This window comes from Nuphar pumila, chromosome 4, assembly GCF_984573655.1.
Source record: "Nuphar pumila chromosome 4, dmNupPumi1.hap1.1, whole genome shotgun sequence".
NCBI classification, from domain to species: Eukaryota; Viridiplantae; Streptophyta; class Magnoliopsida; order Nymphaeales; family Nymphaeaceae; genus Nuphar; species Nuphar pumila.
In genome coordinates, this window is record NC_143252.1 from 142,358,213 (window position 1) to 142,379,856 (window position 21,644).

Genomic DNA, 21,644 nt, shown 5'->3' on the forward strand with positions numbered 1-21,644 from the left:
GTGACAATCCAAAAATGGACTCCTTCAGTATCACACGGATATTCTATTTTGACTCTCATTCCTTATTCCTTATTCCTTATATGTAAGTCATATTGAAAATTACATAAAAATGGCCATATCCCATAACTGCAGCCATATCGATGTGACATCCTTCATTTTCCTGGCCAAACTTCCAAACCATAAACTATTGAGGGCATGATTCCTGATTGGGTTATACTGAACAAGCTGGATGTTAAAGGACTGTGGATCGTACAAGAGTTTTTTTTTATGTCTGAATTAGCAGAAAATGTGGAGCATCTATGTAGATTGTTGCCTCTTTCATTTATGCAGAACATGTTTGCATGGCACACAGCATCAGAGAGGTTAAAAATCTAATTCTGATGCTTAACTCTTACTCCAAAAGGACTCATTGGCTTTGTTAGGGAAGCATTGCTACTGTAAAAGTTATGTTGAACCATTGTGGCAACCATACCATCACTCTCAGTGAACGAAGCCAGAAGCATAGAAACCTTCACCCTCTGTTAAGCTACAGAGTTCTTTAAATCAAAGGTTGGTCACAGAAAAAACTCTGCTTCTCGATAATCAATGTGATCAGAAAGATAAATATATTTCCTCCGCCAAAATCCACTGGAGCATTGATTAATCCACCATTTGGATCTAATAGAAAATGGAAAGAGAAAAGCATTAAACCAATTCTTTAATGTTTCAAAGTTCAGACTCTTTACAGCACAGCACAGTTCCTTTTAAAAAATTAACTTGTTTCCTTTTTTAATAGCATACTCTTGGAATACTTTGGTCAAGTCATCTCACTGATTTAATAATAGATGCCAGATACCAGACTATAAAATATTTTATTTGGGTTGACAGCCTGCACAAATAAATTTATAAGGGGAAGTAGGATGACTGCAGGATGTTTCAATCAAACTTTTCAAGCTAAGGCCACAAGGTAGGGATGCAAATGGGTCGGATCCAGAACAGCTTAATACACTCCGGAGTTGGATCTGGAACAGCCAAAAATTGTAAAACCTTTATCCTGGATCCAATCCATTTGCATCCCTACCACAAGGGCTCCACTCGTCTAATGGGGGTGACTGATAAATGCTATAAAGGATGTCATGAGTTCGAAACCTACAGGGAGTGTTCTTTATTGCAAGGTCAAAACTGGGTATATTTTTCAGTGGAAAGAGAGAAAGGGTTTTACTAAATGGTGGTCTACCAATGTATGGTTGGTAATGGGTTTTTCCCTTTCTTTTTCAACAACAAAACAAGGTTTTTCGAACTTGATGTGTTTACTATTAAATGTGGTTTTGCTAATGAAACTTGTAGCTTGTCATTTGGATAATGGCAATCCAACACTGTCACTAGATGAGCAGTTGTGTAGTGATAATAATAGATAAAATCCAACCTCAATCTGCAGCTGCCACATGTAATAGGGCACTTAGTGTCTCATGGAAGATTATTGTAAAGATATCTCGTGCAAATTGTGCAAAAAGAAATTTCATAATCAGCTAAAGTACTACTGTACTTTTCCATTGCACTAGCAACTGTTGCAGAAAATTAGTGTGATACATTTTTTTTTAATTTGCAACCTGAAGAAAACACATTCCACACGAAGACTTGGTCGTGCTGGTTCACTCTGCCATACCTATGGTCGTCGTGCTGACAGTGTAAAACTCCAAGGCTAGAACCCGCACCCGCGGGTCTACACTGGGCGCCGGAGAGGTGCGCCAATGAGAATCAAACTTTGACAGCCTGTCTAGCGGCCAAGGCTCCACCCCACTAAGCAGATCCCATTGGGGTATTATTGTGGTTCCTCTACACAAGCTAGAATGCCAGACAGATGGTTCCAACCATGAGCACAGCTGCCCAAGCGTAGGGATGGCAGTGGACCGGGGGAAAGCGGGGCCCCACCCCGCCTCGCCCCGTTTGGACCGGGGATGAAAGGTATGAAACGGGGATGGAGGTGGGGACGAAGGTTAAAATCCATCCCCGTTCGGGGATGGAGGCGGGGATGGACGTACACTTTTCCCTGCCCCGCCCCGCCTCATCCCTGTTTGAACCGGGGACACGGAGGACATAAAATGGGGATGAAGGCAGAGGTGGAGGTTAAAATCCATCCCCGGGCTGGAGGCTCTAATCTTGAGGCGGGGCGGGGGTGGAGACCTTGTCCCCCGCTCCGCCCCGCCCCACTGCCATCCCTACCCAAGCGCCAACTAGCATTTAATGCAGATGCTGTGCTTTTAAGGTAATACATTAAAACCGGCCTTGTTTTTCAGTTATTTACAAAAAGCTGCCTCAAATTATTACTTTTAACTGCCTACTTTATGCCAGTACATTTCAAATACCCACCTTAGGTATAAAATGACATTTTTGCTTTTTTTAGACCAACTTATCAAGTATCATCCTAGTGATGACAATGGACTGGGGTGGGGGACAAGGTCTCTCCACCCCCGCCCCATCTCAAAATCCGAACCTCCATCCCGGACTCTATCCCTGCACGGGGATGAATTTTAACCTCCACCTCGGCCTCCATCTCTGTTTCATGTCCTCCATCCCCGGTTCAAACGGGGGCGAGGTGGGGCTTCATTTCCCCTCGGTTTAGTGTCATCCCTTAGAAGGATTGGGGATGGGGCGGGGCAAGGTGGGGATCGAGATGAGGACGGGGCAGGGCGAGGGAAAGCATAAGTCCATCCCCACCTTCATCCCTGCATGGGGATGGAAACCTTCATCCGCGCCTCCATCCCCGTTTCATGCCCTTCATCTCCGGTCCAAACGAGGCAGGGTGGGGCTCCGCTTTCCCCCGGTCCACTGTCATCCCTATATCTTCCTATCCAATGTTGTCAGGATCGGTATCAACCCTAATCCTTGGGCCACCTATTCAACTATATGGACTGATATCGATACTCAAGTGAATCATTTTGTATGGACCAAAAAACAATAAAAAAAATATTACGTGTTAATCCTAACATATCACATGTTAAAACCATTAAAATAATAACAAATTTTAATTTTTAATATTTTTGGTATTTTAATTAAAAAATAGCCTATTCAAGGTGAAGCGTATCGATTTTCTGCCGATATCATGATAACATTGATCCTATGGACTCTAAACAAATCAACAATGAGGCATTTCTTGTTTGAATAAACAAAGTTTAAGTTCATGATTTTAGGACCACTTATGTTTTTAAAACATAAATTAAAAAAACAGATGGTAAATGTGATTGCTAAAATGTTAGGCGGTCTTGTAAATAAAGGATAAGTTATCCGGCTTTTTTCGTAAATTGTTGAGTAAAATACCATATCTCTACTCATGAAAGTGCACTGTGCTGATCACATGTTTATCCTTTTGGGGAAACTATATTGGTCCAAGTGATGTCTTTGCTGTGGGCATTAAGAAATTCCTTCCTTGGACTTCCTGCTAACGGTGACATCTTGGGGATGTCAACGGGTCGGGTTTGGTTTGGATTCTGGTGGAATCAGACTTGGACTAGATTTTCAGGTATAGTATCAGGTTCAGACCCGAATCTAATCGAGTCCACTATAAGATAAACCATACCCAGACCCGATAAGAACTACCTGAACCATACCCGGTAAAACCATATTTTTTTTTATCATTTTTACATTGAAAATTTGTAGGTCTTAATCAGAACTCAGGTCGGGTCCGGGTCTGGTATAAAATTTTACAAACTATACCCAAGTTCATGTATTAATCAGATTTTCAGGTCCGGACCTGGATCGTAATCGGGTCTTCTTATTTATCACCATACCCGAACCTTATAGGGTTTGGTTCGAGTCTGGTCTGGGTAAACCAGGCCCGTTGACACCCCTAGTGACATCTTAAGGAAAGGGGTATCACGGGTTGGGTTTGGTTCAAACCCAGGTGAAACTGGACTTGGAGTAGATTTTTGGGTATGGTATTGGATCTGCACCCGAGTCGCTAATCAGGTTTACTATAAGAGAAATTAACCATACCCAGAACCGATAATATTTTTTATCGTTTTTATATTGAAAATTTATGGGTCTTAATTGAAACTCGGGTTGAGCCTGGGTCTGGTATAAAATTTCACAAACTATACTCCGGTCCATGTATTAATTGGACCTTCAGGTCCGGACCAGGGTCTTAATCGGGTTTTCTTATTTGTCACCATACCCGGACCCTATAGGGTTTGGTCTGGGTAAACCCGACCTATTGACACCCCTACTTAAGGATAGAGTGGATATAAAAAACAGTAAACAAAATTAACACCCCATAGGTGAAGCATATTTAAGTACCAAACCCAAGTTTGGATTACCTTGTTATGCATCATCAGCATCAAATGTAACGAGTAAAATACTAAAAGCTAACACTCCATAAGACGACAATTTCTCAAACTAGGATTTTTTATGTTTTTTGACATTTTTAACAAAAAAATGCATTTTTACTGTTAGATTATCGAAAAATAGTTTTTTATTAATTAAAATAATAATAAATCCATGTCCTAGTTTTTTGAAAAAAATTCTAACTTTCGAGTCGAACTCGCAACATGTGCCCTCATGTCCACGAATCTTTGAGACATAGACGATCCATAATCCGAATTTTTTAAGGTTTGAAATCCGACAACTCAAAATTTTTATATATATTCAAGCCTACAAAAATCATCTTTTTTGTTTTATCAAAAATACATGATCCAACAGTCGATTCCTAGCAAATTCACCATGCAGAACACATCTGCATATTTAGATTTGCAAAAAAAAATGTTGAAAATACACAATTCACATGCTAGTGAATCCGATAGGATCCAGTTTTAGTAATAAAAAGGAGAGATTAAGAACTGAGGTCGGACCAATAGGGTCTGGTTTAGTATGCAGACCTGAGCATGGTTTATGAAATTTCATACTAAACTGAGTCCAATCGAGTTCTTATTAAAATCCTAAATTTTCGATGTAAAAAAACATAAAAATTATTATTTTAGCAGGTATGGACTGGATATGATATATGCAAGCCTTATAGGACTAGGGTATGGTTTTTCCTATGATAGGTCTAGTTAGACCTGGGTCTCTGGACCTCATACCAGTACCTCAAAGTCAGATCAGGCTCCAGATCCACCCAATCTACTGAAGGTCCATCCTGTTGATACCCCCAATCTTTGGGTTCTGTCCATTTTTTTATTTAGTTACATTGAGAAACCCACAGTCTGGTAATTAATGGGTAGATCATAGATCGACCCCAGGGGGATAAAACTCCGTGGCTAGGACACTTGCCTCCAGGGCTTATGCTGGGTTTCAGCTTATGCAAGGAGGTGACGCCCACAGGATTTGAACCTTGACCACCCGTATAATAACAAAAACCCAATCCCACTACGCCGACCCCCTTTGGGGCTTTGGGTTCTGCCCATTTGTTGTGGGCTCCTTGTGGGTTATGTGGTGTATTCAGTAGGGACGCAGAGTTAGCCAGTCAATGGGTTGGGCCCAAGCCAGGGGTCAAAACCCTTGTCCAAACCCAGCATGGATTAAATCCCATTGCTTTCATGATGTACCCTATTCTCTATTTAGTTCCCGGAAGGCATGGGTGTCTGTGAACCATAGTTACCAGCAAACAAAATAGATACGAGAAGCGATGTGTGAAGCGGAAGCAGGGAAGCGAGTATTAAAAAAATAGTGTAAATTAAGTAGGAAGCGGGATACAGTTGTAAAGTGATTGTGCATAAAAAAAAAATAAAATAAACACATATAAAGCAATGTGAAGAACCGGACGATGCTAAAAAAGAATGACATCAACAGTATAAAACCAACATGAAAGTTTGTTATAAAAAAATATATATTATTTTGTAACATGAAAAACATAGAAAGTTAGTGAGAAGCGAGAGAAAAACATTAAGCGAAAGGAAATTGGTATAAAAAAACGAGGAGGAAGCAGGCTTACCACTAACAGGAATAGAGTTTCTATATTTTGGAAGCAGGTTTTTCAAAGCTTCCCTTACTTTTGAGGAAGCGAGGAGTTTCCCACTTTCAAAGCAAGCTTCCAGGGAAACGTGTCCTGTGTCCCTAAGAAGGTTCATCACCCTTAAAAAAAAAAGTTAGAGAACAAAGATCAGATCGTCAGAACCATGCATTCTGCATATCTACCAATGCTTACAACAAGAAACTCAGATCATTAGCAAAGAATCAAGAAGGACCCTCTGTTGAGTGTAAAGACTGCTAAATCTGAGCCTCGAGTGTGGAAAACCATCTTGGACGAATTTGGTAGTTGGCTGGACTGTACGTCCTCGCTGTACCCATTTTTATAACAATCCAACGGTAGATGGTACGGTGGTACAGGGTGTCTGTGTGTGTACGGGCTAGCGCACGTAGGGTCACTCTTTGGTGTGGATGCGCATACGGTATGAGTTCAATCTCACCTAATCATAGGTTTTCAAGCAGACAGACAGATATGGCTACAGGATTGCTTCTTTAATACAATATCATGATTTTAACTTGAGAATTTGGATGTGAAGGGCTTTCTTTGTTTGTTTCTAAGAATCTTTTTTATTTTCAATGAATAAAGGCTTTCTTTTTTATAATTACAAACTGGTACAATCTAGAGCTTCTTCAAAAAAAAGGGTACATTAATCTGGAGCATTTATTATTTTATTTTTATTTAAAATAAATTTAAATATTGAATTTTATTAATTCAAGCATGTCCCCAAGTAAATGAAATATGTTAAACCATATTTACAAATGCATGAGTAAAAACTATTACTCACTGATACCAATTTTGTGGTGTGCGTATTCACCCCCAATATATATAGTAATGGGTCGTGCCAAATAGGTTTTCTGGGATTTTTTTCATTTTGTTTTTTAAATTCTGGCCGTACAGATGTGAACTATGTACTTGATTTGATAGGGATATCAACTCTTAAGCATTTGATTCCAATCTTTATAAATTTTGGAGTCTCCAAACATCATGTTTTTTTTCATCCAAAACACATGATCCAGGTGCGGATTCTTAGTAGATCGACCATGCCCAACACATTTATAGGGCCCGAACCTCATAAAAAGTACCAGAGAAGCCCGAAAAAATCATTTAACACGTGGTTTAGCACCAAACGGGTTTAGCACGGACCCATTATTTTCTCTCTCTCTCTCTCCTCTCACTCTCTCTCTCTCTATCTATATATATATATATATATATATATATATATATATATATATATATATATATATATATATATATATATATATAGAGAGAGAGAGAGAGAGAGAGGTGTAGGTGCTTGAACATGTTGGCCGTCTATCGCGCACTTGATGGACGACAAGCATAAAAACAAGTTTTTTGGATGAACGAGCAATAGCAGCGATAAACGTCACCGCTAAAGGTTAATAGTGGCGACAAAAGTGGCAGCTAAAGGTCACTAGCTTGTGACTGCTATTGTTCATTTGGCAGAAAAACTTGTTTTTGATGTTGGCCATCCATCAAGCCGGTGACTGACGGCCAGCATGTTCAAATACCTGTCAAGTACCTAATGTTATATATATAAGTAATGCTCCCGGAGCACCTACTCCTTATTAGCCGTCGGATCTTTTGAAATCCACCGACTGAGATTCATACTGAAATATAACTGCTCTCACTTTAAACATACATGCAATACCTTAAATGTCACTTTCTTTCTCGTCCTTTCCCATGCACCCTTAAAATTTCTTTCTCAACTGCCTTAAATGACTCTCTCTCTCTCTCTCTCTCTCTCTCTCTCTCTCTCAAATGATACGGTGGTGGATCTTAAATGGCTCTCTCTCACACACTAACTGGATGATGGCAACGAGAGCTCCACTCATCTATCTCTTTGGAGGACTTCCCCCATCCGAATCAATCAGGTACTGTTTTATCTCTGTAGGACATTGGATGGTCCAGCCTGCGTAGGATGTGAATTTCCCTCGCCATAAACCTCACACTTTCAGGCTCCAAGTTATCAAATCCAACTTTCTTTAGAGCAACGATTTTTTCATTATCAAGATAGCGTGCCCTGCAAACACTGTATTTTACTTGGCCAATCTGCACAAGAAAATAATTATTAAATAAAAGAATGCTAGTAGTGCAAATATCCATATTGATTACGTTAGAAGAGGCAACTTGCCAAGTTTTTACTTCATCACAAATCATTCAAAGCCTGACAAGAGAGAACAAATTAGTATGCTTCCAGAGACTTTTGTTCAGAAGTTTACAATCAGGCATGAGATCTGCTCTCAATCCTGAATTTTACATCAAAAATGGTTTACAAGTGGTGATTTAACCAGGTCTGTTTCTTGATATCTGAACCTGGTCCTGGATATGCCTCTGCCTAAGCTACATGCATGCACTTAGATCTGGATGGGCTCAACTAGATTGAATCCGGATTGGATATCTGGACCCAATTGAATATATATTGAGTGGATATCATCTTTAAAATCATGTCCATCTCATAAACAGGTCAAAATCAGACAAAATAATAATGGGTTTGGTTGGATTCAGGTTAGAATCGTACAAATAAAGAGGTCTAGAACCAAGTCAAACCTGAGCCTGATCCAACCCATTTTATGTATTTCACATGAAAACCAATGTACTTGACCTGTTATCTGCAGATCTAGTATTAGAGAGGGTCAATTGTGTTTGTATCCAGAATTCTACCATGTGTTGCTAGTCAGATCCAGATACAAACTGGACCCAATCATTGAAAGCTCGATCCAGTGGCAGGTCAACGTTTTAGACCCATTTGCAACTCTATTATGCAATATTATCATAATCGAATCAAATAGTCACCAAATCGATTGGCTTAAAGGTTGAATCAAGCCCTACTTAAAATTTTGCTGATTCAACCAGAAATCATCATAATTGGACTGAATCGCTCCAGTTCAAGCTGATTCACGATTGAATCTGTCCTTTTTCTTGTAAATTTTTATGATATTTTGAATTTTAAAAAAAATAAATCAACTGTCTCGCCCGATTCAAGTCGGCCTGTACCGGCCGATTACCTAAATCATTTTGAAGATCGATTAGGGTCAGAAACCAATTTCCAACAACATCGTATTCTTTGATGCATCAGTTGGGACCATATGTCTATCAACACGAGTGAATCTGTCAATGGATCGAGTTTTGACCAATCACCATCCCGATCAGTGTCTGATAGAACCAAAATAGAAACCAATGAAATATGGTTTGGGATATTCTAACCAGAACCGGACCCAGCTCTGACCCGAGTTCCGGTTAAGATTCACTAGTTATAAAAGCTTTACGGATAGGCTGCCGTAAGTCTTTAAAGTGAGACATACAACTACATGGATGATGGCATGTCCGTGTCCAATACCCACCCACGGTATTTTTTTGTGAGAGGGAGAGGGTGTCATTTAAGGTTGCATGGGAAAATACGAGAAAGAGAGAAATTTTAAGGTTGTTGCATGGGAAAGGATAGAGAGAGAGTCATTTAAGGTATTGCATGCATATTTAAAGTGAGATCAGTTATATTTTTCATGCATCACCGTCATTGGATCTCAAAAGATCCAACGGCTAATAAGAGAGAGTAGGTACTCTAGGAGCACCATATCATAACTATATATATATATATACATATATATTATATAGAGAGAGAAATTGGTAACTGCTCACACGTTAGATGCTAAATGATACGTGCTAATTGAGTTTTTCTGTCCTTCGGGTGTTTTTTCTCAGTTCCAACCCCATAAATGTCTTGGGCATGGTTGATTTACAAGGAATCCACACTTGGATCATGTATTTTCGATGAATTTTTTTATATTTAGAGCCTCAAAAATTTACAAAGATTTTGAACCGTTGATTTTTCGAACCTTATATATAAAAACTCACCAATGTGTCAGAATTCGAATGCTTCAAGAGCTGATCCCTATTATTTGTACAGTGAGAATTTATAAATAAAATAAAAAATAACTGAAAACCCCATTTAGCACACTCATTTAGCACTTAACATGTGAGCAGCTACCAATCACTCACATATATATATATATATATATATGAAATGCAAACCTACAAAATGGGTACAGTGCTAAATGAAACATGCCAACATGATTTTTTTTTGAAAGGCAAGCTGGGTTTAGGTAGACCAATGATACCATTGGGATTCAAACTTGCAACGTCCCAACACAAAGGTAACATGCAATAGACTCTTACCAGACAAGCGGAGCCCCTGTTGGTTGTGTTCAGCATGATTGATTTACTATAAATCAATACTTGGGTCATGCATTTTGAATGAAAAAAATGGCATCTGGAGCCTCAAAAAGTTATGAAAATTGTAGACCATTGATTTTTGAAACCATACAAAAACTTATCCACGCATCAGAATCAAATTTTCCAAGAAGTAATTCCCATAAAAACAAGCATACATATCACACCTGTGTGGTCAAAATTTCGAAAAAACACTAAAAATCCAATAACATGTTTTGTTTAGCATTGTGCCCATTTTGTAGGTTTTCATATATAGTATATGTGTGTTGTGTTTGTTAATCTCACTTTAAATTCGTTATATGAATGTTTGTTTTGTTGAATTAACTCAAATGATAAAAACACCCTAAAAGGTGGCAACACTTTCAAAACTATAGAATTATTTCAAAAAGATCACATTTTAATATATTAAAATTATCAAAATCACAATTTAAAAAAATAATGTTGAACTTTTTCTTTTAAAACAACAGGTAATTTACTTGTAAAAGTAATTGAATATTTAAAATAATAGGGACAATGGCTTAGATGGCCCTCATTTTTATTGAAAAAACCATTGCTAACCGCAAGTTAGAAAATATAACAAGCATGACTAATTTACTGTTTACTTAACACTTTTGCCCTTTGTCACCTAAAAAATTAGGCGCCTATTTTTTCAATTCCATGCCTGATTTTTTCAGGTGATAACTGATATGGCGTCTGATTTTTTCATGCAACAATTACATGGCGCTTAATTTTTTCAGGTTACAATTACAAGACCAAGTTATTATCTTGTTAGGCAACAAAAGGGTCAAACTATCAACAATTACATGGCCACAAATGTAGTTGGTTTTTGAAAAAGATTGTTCGAGTCAGAACTCATTTTTGAAAAAAGATCGTCCAAGTCAGAACTCGGTTTTAAAAGAGAAAGTCTAAGTCGAAACTCGTTTTTGAAAAAGATCGTTCGAGTCAAAACTCATTTTTTGAAGGAGATCGTCCGAGTCGAAACTCATTTTTGAAGGAAACCATCAGAGTCAGAACTCATTTTTGAAGGAAAATTCAAGTCGGAACTCGATTTTGGAAGAAATTGTTCGAGTCAGAACTCATTTTTGAAAGATCGTCTGAATCAAAATTCAGATCTTTAAGGAGGATTATATTAACTTGAAAGAAGGTCTGAGTCGGAACTCGGATCTTTAAAGGAGAATTAGGTTAACTTAAAAGAAGGTCTGAGTCAAAACTTGGATCTTCAAAGGAGAATTTGATTAACTTGAAAAAAGGCCTTAGTCGAAACTCGGATCTTCTAAGAAAAATTAGATTAAGTTGAAAGAAGGTTTGAGTCGGAACTCGGATCTTCAAATAAGAATTAGATTAACTTGAAAGAAGGTCTGAGTCAGAACTCAAATCTTCAAAGTAGAATTATTCCAACTCGGAGGTTGGGTAACTTAAAAAGAAACGACCAGCGCGAGGACTGGGTTTAGGAAATGATTTGATTGAAAATTTTGAATATGACCAGTGCGAGCACTGTATTTTGAAAAAGGATTTGATCTGAGATCGAATTTTGGGAAAGATCGGTAAAAATTGTAAACTGAATCTGAAGATTGCCAATTTTCTGAAGACTCCATGATGAAAATTCGAACAGAGTTGCATTGTTCAGGATTATCTCTTATCCTGAATAGGGAGAAAAGAAGCTGATCAAGAGATGACAAAAATTGATGGTGAAAAACCCTCTCAATCTTGTATGTCCGCAGGATGTTTTGGGCGAAAATAATGTTTCAAGATTGCCCTTTATCCTGAATGGGTAGAAAAGAAGCTGATCAAGAGATGACAAAAATTGATGGTGAAAAACCCTCTCAATCTTGTATGTCCACAGCATATTATGGGCGAAAATAAAGTTTCAGGATTGCCCCTTATCCTAAATGGGTAGAAAAGAAAAAAAGATGATAAAAATTGATGGTGAAAAAAATCAAGTGCCCATGTTTCACATATTTTGAGTAGTGAATTGGCAATGTTTGACATATTTATCTAGTCTCGTTCAAAACAAAGTTTGGTGCCAAAAGTGAGAATCATCTAAGTCATTTTGGGTAAAATATACAACAACTTTTAAGGGTGTGCACACACATACCGACCCAAAAACTGAAGTCTATGGTGACATGTTGCCAGTTATACAAAAATCAGGCAAACCGTGAAATGGTTCAAAAGAGGTGGAGATTTTGGGGAGAACAGTGAGAACTTCAAACATGGCAACAAACAGCTAACGTGAACTTGATTTTAAAAGACGTGTTGAGGGAACCAGACCATTTTGTTTGTAAGGCTTAGCAATTCACAGTAAGGCAATTGTTTTGATATTTTTCGCAAGGTTATGGATGTAATTGAAAACCTGACCAGCTGAAATAATCTCACGAATGTGATTTTATGAATAATGATACAACTATCTAGATAGGACCCAAACGTCGAAGTCTCAATCACTACAGAATCAAAGAGCATTTAAGAACTAAAATTAGTGCAGATGATTTTGGGGGAAATTCTCATTAAATAGGACGTGAGAGCAATGAGTTGTTGAGAGCGTTCTCTCTTTCAAGCCTACAGCTGGCTAAAAAAAATCATCATCGCAATTGCATATTTGCAACCAGAGCAACAAGCAAAGGGAACAAAAAACAAAACGATAATTTGCATTAACGTTTTCTAATATACAACATAGTTGACCGATTCCAGATCAATCTATGCTCTCAAAAGAATGATGTTGTAGTTTATGATTCTATCTCTACACTCAAAAAGGGAAGAAAAAGACACCATAAGCATCGGCGACGACGAAAAGATGGATGATTTTGTGCAACATTCTGCCTCCCTGTCGTCTGCTGGTTTTCCCAACAACAACAATTTGACTGTTGTTTCGATGGTGAAACCGCCTCCGGGAGTTCAAGGTAAACCCTTCTCACTTTTCTTTAATCCATTTGTCTCTATAGTTCATTTTGGGGTAACAATTTCAGAGATTTCAATGTGAATATTGTTGTGACATATATGAGTATAGTTTTTTGTTTTTGGATATTAAAAATCCAAAAATTATGGTTGAATTCTATATCATGTTTGGGCTTTGGTAAGTGAACAAGACTCATATATGGATTGTGGTTTCTTTATCTTTGTCTGTGAGAGAAAACACATAATTGAAGAGGTTCACTTTTAGTGGGTATAAACGAGTAAAGGTTAGTTTTAAACATTTTGGTTATTAGGGGACAAATTGTTGTTTATCGTATTACCATAGGACTCTGTATCCTTCATTCTTGTATTTCAGTTACATAGCTAATAAATCTAGTTAATGAGGAATGCTACTAAATTTGAATTGAAAAATCGAACACGTTCAAATAGTTCCTTATTGATCCCTTCCTAGCAGGCTCGTCCTTCAAGATCATAGCATTGTCCCCGAGACCCGAAGTCTGCCCACCCAACGAAAAACTTCTGGCTCCGCCACTGCATTACAGTATGATAATCGTTAGATGATGTTATTATGTTTTTGGGTTCTGTTACTACTGTTTTGAGCTACCACCCATGATGTGAGGATTTGCTTCTTGTGATTCTTCCAAGGCAAACCTTGCAGGGCATGCAAGCGCACATACTAATGTTCACTCTTTTCGACAACATGCAAAATTGGGTACTAGTGCCTTAATCTCGAGAAAATGTTTTCCTATGGGGATTTTGGATTTTCTTGAGTGTAGACATGCATGGACTTACTCTATGGTGGGATACTTTTGAGTAACCCTTATCTACCATCATAGTCGTACCTTTGGACAAGGACGATGAGTATCTTGTGAGGTTGATAAAACCTCGTAACGTGCAATAGGCACAAATGTTGAAATTCACAAAATAGTGACTATGCGCCTTCACAGGCAAGATGCTCGAGTGAGTCTAATGGACAAGAGCATGTAGAATGAGGTGGCGGTTAAGAAACCCCCATTGTGCCAGTTCGCTACGGTTCATCAAGAGAGAGTATGGATGGTACAAAACTTTAATGGATAGACCATTAATGGCTATTACGGGCAAAGAATTCGGCTTCTCTAGTCATCGAAGTTAGAAAAAATGGGCTACAAAAGGTATCTTCAGGCACTTTTGTAGAAGTTGGATGCATCCTTTGAACGAGTGGCCTTTCAGAAATTCTCTCTCGGTCATTGACCGTCTCCTTATGGGCAGACTTAGCTAGCTACCTGAGGTATCTAAAATACATGGAATAATAAACCCCCAGATTAATCTCAGTTGTTTTTACATGTTGTGCCTTGTGCGTACCCGCAAGGCTGGCTAATCTCGAAACAATAAATATCTTGTTCATAACACTTGTTGGATCGAGTCTCTTATGATTAATAAAATTTGCTTGTTATGCAATTGCTTACAGCTCGTAATGTACGAATTGTTCATATCTTATGGCTAATGCAATTGATTGTTGTGCAATTGCTTACAGTTTATAATTTACACACTGTCTATACCTTATTATTGATGGAATTATTTGTTGTGCAATTGCTTACAACTCATAATCTATGAATTGTTCACATCTTATGACTAATGTAATTATTGTCGTGTGATTGCTTACAACTTACATCTGCTAATTTATAAAACTACTTATTGTGCATCTTATGATTAATGTATCTACATGTCATAAAACTGTGTATATCTTGTGATGGATGAACTCTTACCTTTTGATAGTTAATTGCTCAGTTGCTTAACTCAATTGATCATATTAGAGATACTTGTTTATTTGTATAATTTATTGCTCATGCTAAAGGTGACTTACTCCTTAAGTAAAATCATACTTGTTTTAGAGTATTGCACATTAGTTTCATATTGTCTCACTTGTGCACCTACGAGTTTTTCGTGGAATTAACCTATTTTATAGGCATAGATGATGATTGGGTCTGTACGGATTGCGATGACACGATGGCGTGATGAGATCAAAATGAGACTCTTTCCCTAACATTTTGCACCTGAGGACATTTCGATAAAATTGCATAAAGGTTTTCTTGAAAATCTCTTCTTTGTACAAGTCTTAAACTATTAAAAATTGCATTTTCATAATCTATTTGGTTTTTTAAATGTACGGATTCTAAATCTGTTTGTGAAGAAAAGTTTACGTTGTAATGTGCCTAAGGTCTATTGACTTGCTATTTCAAATATCATTTTTCGTTGAACTGCTATTTAAAACTCTGATAAACGAATGATTTCCAAGCTTTCAATTTTTTTTTTAAAGGTTACAAGTTCATGATTTTTGGAGCGTTACACCACTACTGGATACATCTTCCTACTAGAAAGTGGTGTTGTCTCATGAAGAAGTGGAAAACAGTCTACAATTGTTGCTCATACCTTGAAGGCAAAATTTATTGCTCTATACGAGACTTCGTCTCAGGGCATTTGGATAAGAAACTTCATTATGGGTATTGAAATTGTGGACTCTATTGAGAGACTACTAAAGATCTTTTGTGATAATGAAGCAGTTGTGTCCTTCTCTAATAACAACAAGATCTCAACCTCGTGTCGACACATAGAGTTAAAAAACTTTATTGTTAAATAAAGGACTGAGAATCATCTGGTAGGTATTGATACAGTTGGTACAAAAAAATGACTTTAGATCCCCTTACTAAAGGGCTAACACCGAGATTGTGTTCTCAACATGTAAAGGGGATGGGTCTTTTTTTATTTCTTTTGATGTATAACAATACATTATGTGATTGTATTTGTGAAAATAAATTGATTCTCTATGGTTTTGTGTATTATTGATTTTGCATAAAGGATCTCTCATTTGGTTAGAGAGAATAGTAGAATAACAATATTAAAGGACCAATAGAATGGGTTAGAGACCAACCCATTCATAAAGGTAATCTTAACATGCAAAAGCACTGAAAATGAATTGTATTGTAGTATATAAAAATATGACATTTCATAAAGAGGTGTTCATCTCCATGACTCATATGATTCATTCTTGTGATACAAGATAGCATATGAACCCACATGAAGAATTAAACCGAGATAACGATATAAACCTTGATTTAGTACACTTTTAGTTTCAATAGGTCAAGTGGGATCATGTTGAACATTTCAGATTTGGATCCAACCCATAAGGTGACCCAGTTTGACACCATGGTTAGTGGACCGTTAGTGGGCAGTTTATGGGTGTTAGTGGGGTGGAGGTTACGTGAATGTGGAGAGACCACACTCAATAACCACCCCTATATCTCCCATTATAAAAGGAGAGGTTGGGTTGTATGATGAGAGCAACAAACAACCTATTGCCCACATTCTAGAAGTTTTAATTTGGGTTTAAGGTCCTGTTCACCCTCGACTTGAAGGCTTGGGCTCATCGTGGGCGTTAATAGGCTGAGGAGAACACCGAGCACCTGCACGTTGCATCATGACGTCTATCGATACATATTTGTATTCTGATTTTGATTTTGTGAATACATCAATAGGGGTCCTTACACGGGTAATGATTGTATTTATCCAACTCTTATCAAAACCGAAGACAAGTAGGGTATCTTAAAGAAAATCCCAATCAATATGGTCAAAAGCTTTTGCCAAATCTGTTTTAAAGATGACCTCTTTTTTCTTGCTGGAGAGCATAGAATCAACCAACTCATGTGCCAGAAGTATGCTTAATAACTTCTAAAATGTTACACCGAGAAACCACCAATAGGATCAAAGACCTAGCCATGTTGGCTTTGCCTGCAATAGATACAGTCATTGTCCTGGCATTGTAAAAGCTTGTTGGCTTACCACTTGCCCCCAGAGAATCAACATGCTTCACTTGACAACAACGTTATATAGACATGGCACAAGAAAGGCATGCAATATCAGTTCATCGACCTTAACACCACCCTATCCTAACCCCCAAGGAATGACACAATTGAGGTAGCTGAGTTATAATTATTAACGACCTGAGTTGTGTGTGTACTACTAATGATACTTACTTGTACGTGTTGATATTCAATTTCAATTGATGTTGAGAATGGAAGATGTTGTATAAGATATTCTCAAGTAAATGAATTCATAATTACTTTGCACATATTTATCAACTCAATTCGTATATGTACTTGATATTGACTTGGTATATGATTATTATATATATGATTGTGCAATCCTAACGTACATGCAATACTTGCGCTTAGGCGTATAATTAAATTTCATGCAGGTATGTTATATGTCATATTTTATTATAGGTATATATTTTTTTAATGTAAGTTATTGTTAGTTGTTTTTTAATAACCCTTTTTCAGAATAATATGTCTATTTATAGAAAGCGTATGATGAAATTATAGAAGTGTGAGATGAATAAGGTCCGTTTACCGTGGGTCAAAGAGATGGTTGAGGGGAAGAAAGAGAGGGCATGAGACGATGAGGTGTCAAATGTCGAGAAGAAGTTAGCTATACTATGGACAATCATGGATAGTATATATTGATGGTTATTTATATTATATTTTGACAATAAAAACATGGATGTAATTTTGACATAATGAAGAAAAACTTGGATATCATTTGGATATAAAGTTGATTCATGGTTGTATTTAAAATCTTACTTGTAATTTTGCATATTAAGTTGATAGAATCCGTAGTTCAGTTATGTTTGTGGGTGAATTTTAGTTGTAAATTTCAATTTTATTTGTATGTATTATAAAATTATTAAATAGATGGATATGGTTTTAACAATAAAATTTAAAGTAAAAATATTATATATTTGATAAAATTTTATACATAAGTAGGAAATTCGTATATTTAGTTAGAAATTCATAAATATAGGAAAAAATCACATGTTTTGTATACATGTGATATGCTCTGTGTACGTGTGAATTTCATATCATTTTGTGAAATTTTGCATATAAGAAAAAAATTCGTTTATGTGTGAATTTGTAGAGGAAGTTCACATATTTAGTTGGAAATTTATAAATTTAAGAGAAAATTCACAAGTTTTGTATGTGTTAATTTCTCATATTTTTGCAAAATTTTGCACATAAAAAGAAAATTCTCTTATTTTGAAGGAAACTTGCATGTATGTATGAAAATTTGCATAGAAAATTCACATATTTGGAAGAAATTCAAACAATTCAATCTTTAATTCCAACATGTTTTAAACTTTATTTCAAACAGAATTTGTTTTTGTTTTTACAAAATTCAATCTTCATTTCAAATACACTTTAAACTTCATTTCAAATTAAGAATATACAGAATTCAAACTTTATTTCAACATAGTCATCAATTATATATATAATTCAATTTTTATTTCAAACTTCTACGTAACATAATTACCTTTATATATATAATTCAATTTTCAATTCAAACACATTTTAAACTTTAATTCAGCAAAGTACCAGTTATATATATATAATTCAATCTTCAATCTAAACACATTTCAAACTTGAATTCAACAAAGTGTCACCTATTATATACATAATTACGCACATAAAACACACATGTATATATAATTCAAACCAGTTAAATAATGTTAAACATCAATTAAATTATAACTTCATTTACAATAATATAAATAACAAAGTTTAATGTTGTTTCTATTTTATAATATAATAAAAATATATAAAATCGCAGTTCATCTGTTTGTCCCCCACCCTGGTCGACTGCCTGGTTGAGTAACCAAGCAGATCTTAGTGTTTGGGGCAGAACAAAACAATTACAACTCCATCGGATCCATTTACACCCCCACCTGACAACTCGTTGAATACATGGCCCGATGGCAATCCTTTAGTCCATCCTATGACATATGATGTCGTGTATCACACGTTAGATTCAAGCCGTCCAACCATGTATCTGGACGGCTAGGATCGACATATGATGGATTTCCATCATATGTCCTACAATAGGATCCGATCTCTTCAACCAAGGCGAGCACGTGGGGAATGCATAAAGAAGTTTCTTAAGGAGGCGCCGCGGTCAAGCTTCGCACTTTCTCTCTTCTTTCTTGTTCTTCTTCCTCTCTCTCTCTCTCTCTCTGCCTACCGTTAAATCCCCACCACCCTCTCTTCCTCTCTCTCTCTCTAAGGACAGGTAGAAAAGAAACCAGCCCACCGAGAGCCACCGGATTCCGGCGAGGAAAAAGTATGGAAGTCGTCCGGCCAGTGCCTCCCCCAACGGGCTTCCAGTTCGACGGCAGCGCGTGCTCGTCCCCCTTCACCACGGCGCCGTCGAGCCCGGCGCGCCGGGGCGGGGTCGGCGGCGTGTTCTACTTCAGCGCGCCCACCAGCCCGAGCCGAGCCCACTCCGCCGTCGTGCCCTTCCTCTGGGAGGACTCCCCAGGTAGGCCCAAAGCCTCCAAGGACGAGCCCGTCCCCGACGACTTCGAGTTCGAGTTCAACTGCCTATTCGCTGAGAAACTGGCGATCTCCACGGCCGACGAGCTCTTCCACGAGGGCAAGATACGGCCGCTCAAGCCCCCGTCGAGGCTGCAGCTGCCTGAGGTCTCCGCCCCTCCTTCCCGTCGGTCGCCGGCCGACGATTTCGATCCGTTCATGGCGGCGGTGGAGGAGACTCGGAAGGCTGAGGGCCGGAAGGAGCGCGGTCGGAGGACGCGCACCCGCTCACTGTCGCCGCTGCGGACCGGATTTTTCGGCGCCGGAGAAGAGCCGGAGGGGCTGAAGGCATCGTCGTCGAAGGGAAGCAAGAGGTGGAGCCTGAAGGACCTGCTGTTCAGGAGCGCGTCGGAGGGGAGGGCGAAAAAGTCGGACGCGAAGAACTTGAGCTTCCGGTCGACGGGGAGCCCGGCCGGCAGCGGGAGGAGGTCGCCGCACGAGCTCCACTACGCGGCCAACCGGGCGGTGTCGGAGGAGCTAAAGAGGCGGACCTTCCTACCGTACAGGAGGGGCCTCTTGGGCTGCCTCGGGTTCGGATCCGGCACGGTCGGTGCGCTCGGCTTATTCACCCGTTCATGATCTCTCTCTCTCTCTCTCTCTAGATTTATGTGTTTTACACGTCTCTAATGGAGAAAGAAGGAAGAGTGATTGGGTTTTGTTTCCATAGCTTCAAGTGTATGTAAAAAACATGATGTGTGATCTCTAGAACACTTTTTTTTCTTGGGGGGTAAGGTTTTTTCTCTTTTTAATATGTTCTTTTATGTGCTAAAATTCGTTACATGGGTTTGTGTGATTCTTACAATTTAGAGTTCCATATTCTTTTGTTGTAAATTGGCTATCAATTATAACATTTGTTTGATCTCAATAGCATTTATTTGTTCAACCCATTTCTCTCTCTCTCTCTCTCTCAATTTTGTGTTTTACACGTCTCTCTAAATTTTGGATATTTTTTTTCACGGACACAGCTGTACGTAAAAAAAAACATGTCATTTTTGGGTCATTTTTTATCTCCCTTTTTTCTTGCTTGGTGCAAAGTTTGTCTCTTTCTCATTGTTTTTTGTGGTAAAATTCATTATTTGGGGTGTGTGACCGCCATGTTCTTTTGTGGTAAATCGGCCATCAATGATACTTTTAGTTTGATTTAAAGTTGGTGTGTTTACGAGTACCATTTATGACTATGACATGGCCCGTTGGAGGCTGCTATAGAGGCAACTTTCAAAGTTTCAAGCAAGGTATATATATATATATATATATATATATATATATATATATATATATATATATATATATATATATATATATATATATATATATATATATATGGTCTAGAATATGAAAACTGAAATATGAGATCTAGAAATATGTGCATTTTTAATATTTTTTCTGTAAATCCAACCATATATAAATAAAAAATATATATAGTCTACAATATGAAAACTGAAATATGAGATCTAGAAATATGAGCATTTTCAACACTTTCTGTAAATCCAACCACAGGATCGTTCATTTTTTGATGAAAAACATATTTTTTGAATGCTTGAATATTTATGAAGATTATGTGCCATTGATTTTAAAGCGTTAAAAAAATCTAGCATAGATCATATCCGTATGATTAGATTCAAGAGAAAAGAAAAAAAAATTCATGTAAATCACGGTTCACACATTAGTTCTCATATTATATATAGAGAGAATGACAGGGGGTAGGTGGGAAAGAGCTGGGCAGGTGTAGCAGACAGCGTCCAAAAAAGTTAGCAAACAATACATACATGTTCAAATCTGTTTTAATTTTACAAAAACAAGGAAAAAATAGACATGTATATGAGAATTTTTTATTAAAAATAAGTTATATAGAATATAAGAACAACGAGATTCAAATTCAATAATCATTATGATCCAAACCCAAGATCCGATCTAATTGGATCCTTAATTGAGTTTTTTTAAATATATTTTACTTAAATATAAGTTTTCCTATTCTAAATGTTTCTCTCAAAAGAAGAACGTTTTTTTGCCAATTTTGAAAAAGATAAGTTTCAATTGTTGTTGTTTTTTTTAAAGTTTTATTGAGAACTTGTTTTAAACAGAGTTTTTGTTACCTGGGACAACCTTGTATACGCCCTTTAAAGCAAGTTTAGCTTCACAGTTTGTTTGTGGTG

At 37.5% G+C, this 21,644-nt stretch overlaps 1 protein-coding gene across 1 annotated transcript; it reads left to right on the forward strand.

Moving 5' to 3' along the window:
* Nucleotides 1-19,162: 19,162 nt before the first annotated feature.
* LOC149841404 (uncharacterized) lies at nucleotides 19,163-20,356 on the forward strand. The gene has a single exon (XM_090004791.1). It carries the CDS (start codon nucleotides 19,243-19,245, stop codon nucleotides 20,068-20,070), a length of 828 nt encoding a protein of 275 aa, XP_089860917.1. The 5' UTR covers nucleotides 19,163-19,242; the 3' UTR covers nucleotides 20,071-20,356.
* The last annotated feature ends 1,288 nt before the right edge of the window (nucleotides 20,357-21,644 follow it).

Excerpts from the sequence above, each read along its gene's own strand:
- LOC149841404 (XM_090004791.1), top strand. The coding sequence starts at position 19,243 with ATGGAAGTCGTCCGGCCAGTGCCTCCCCCAACGGGCTTCCAGTTCGAC.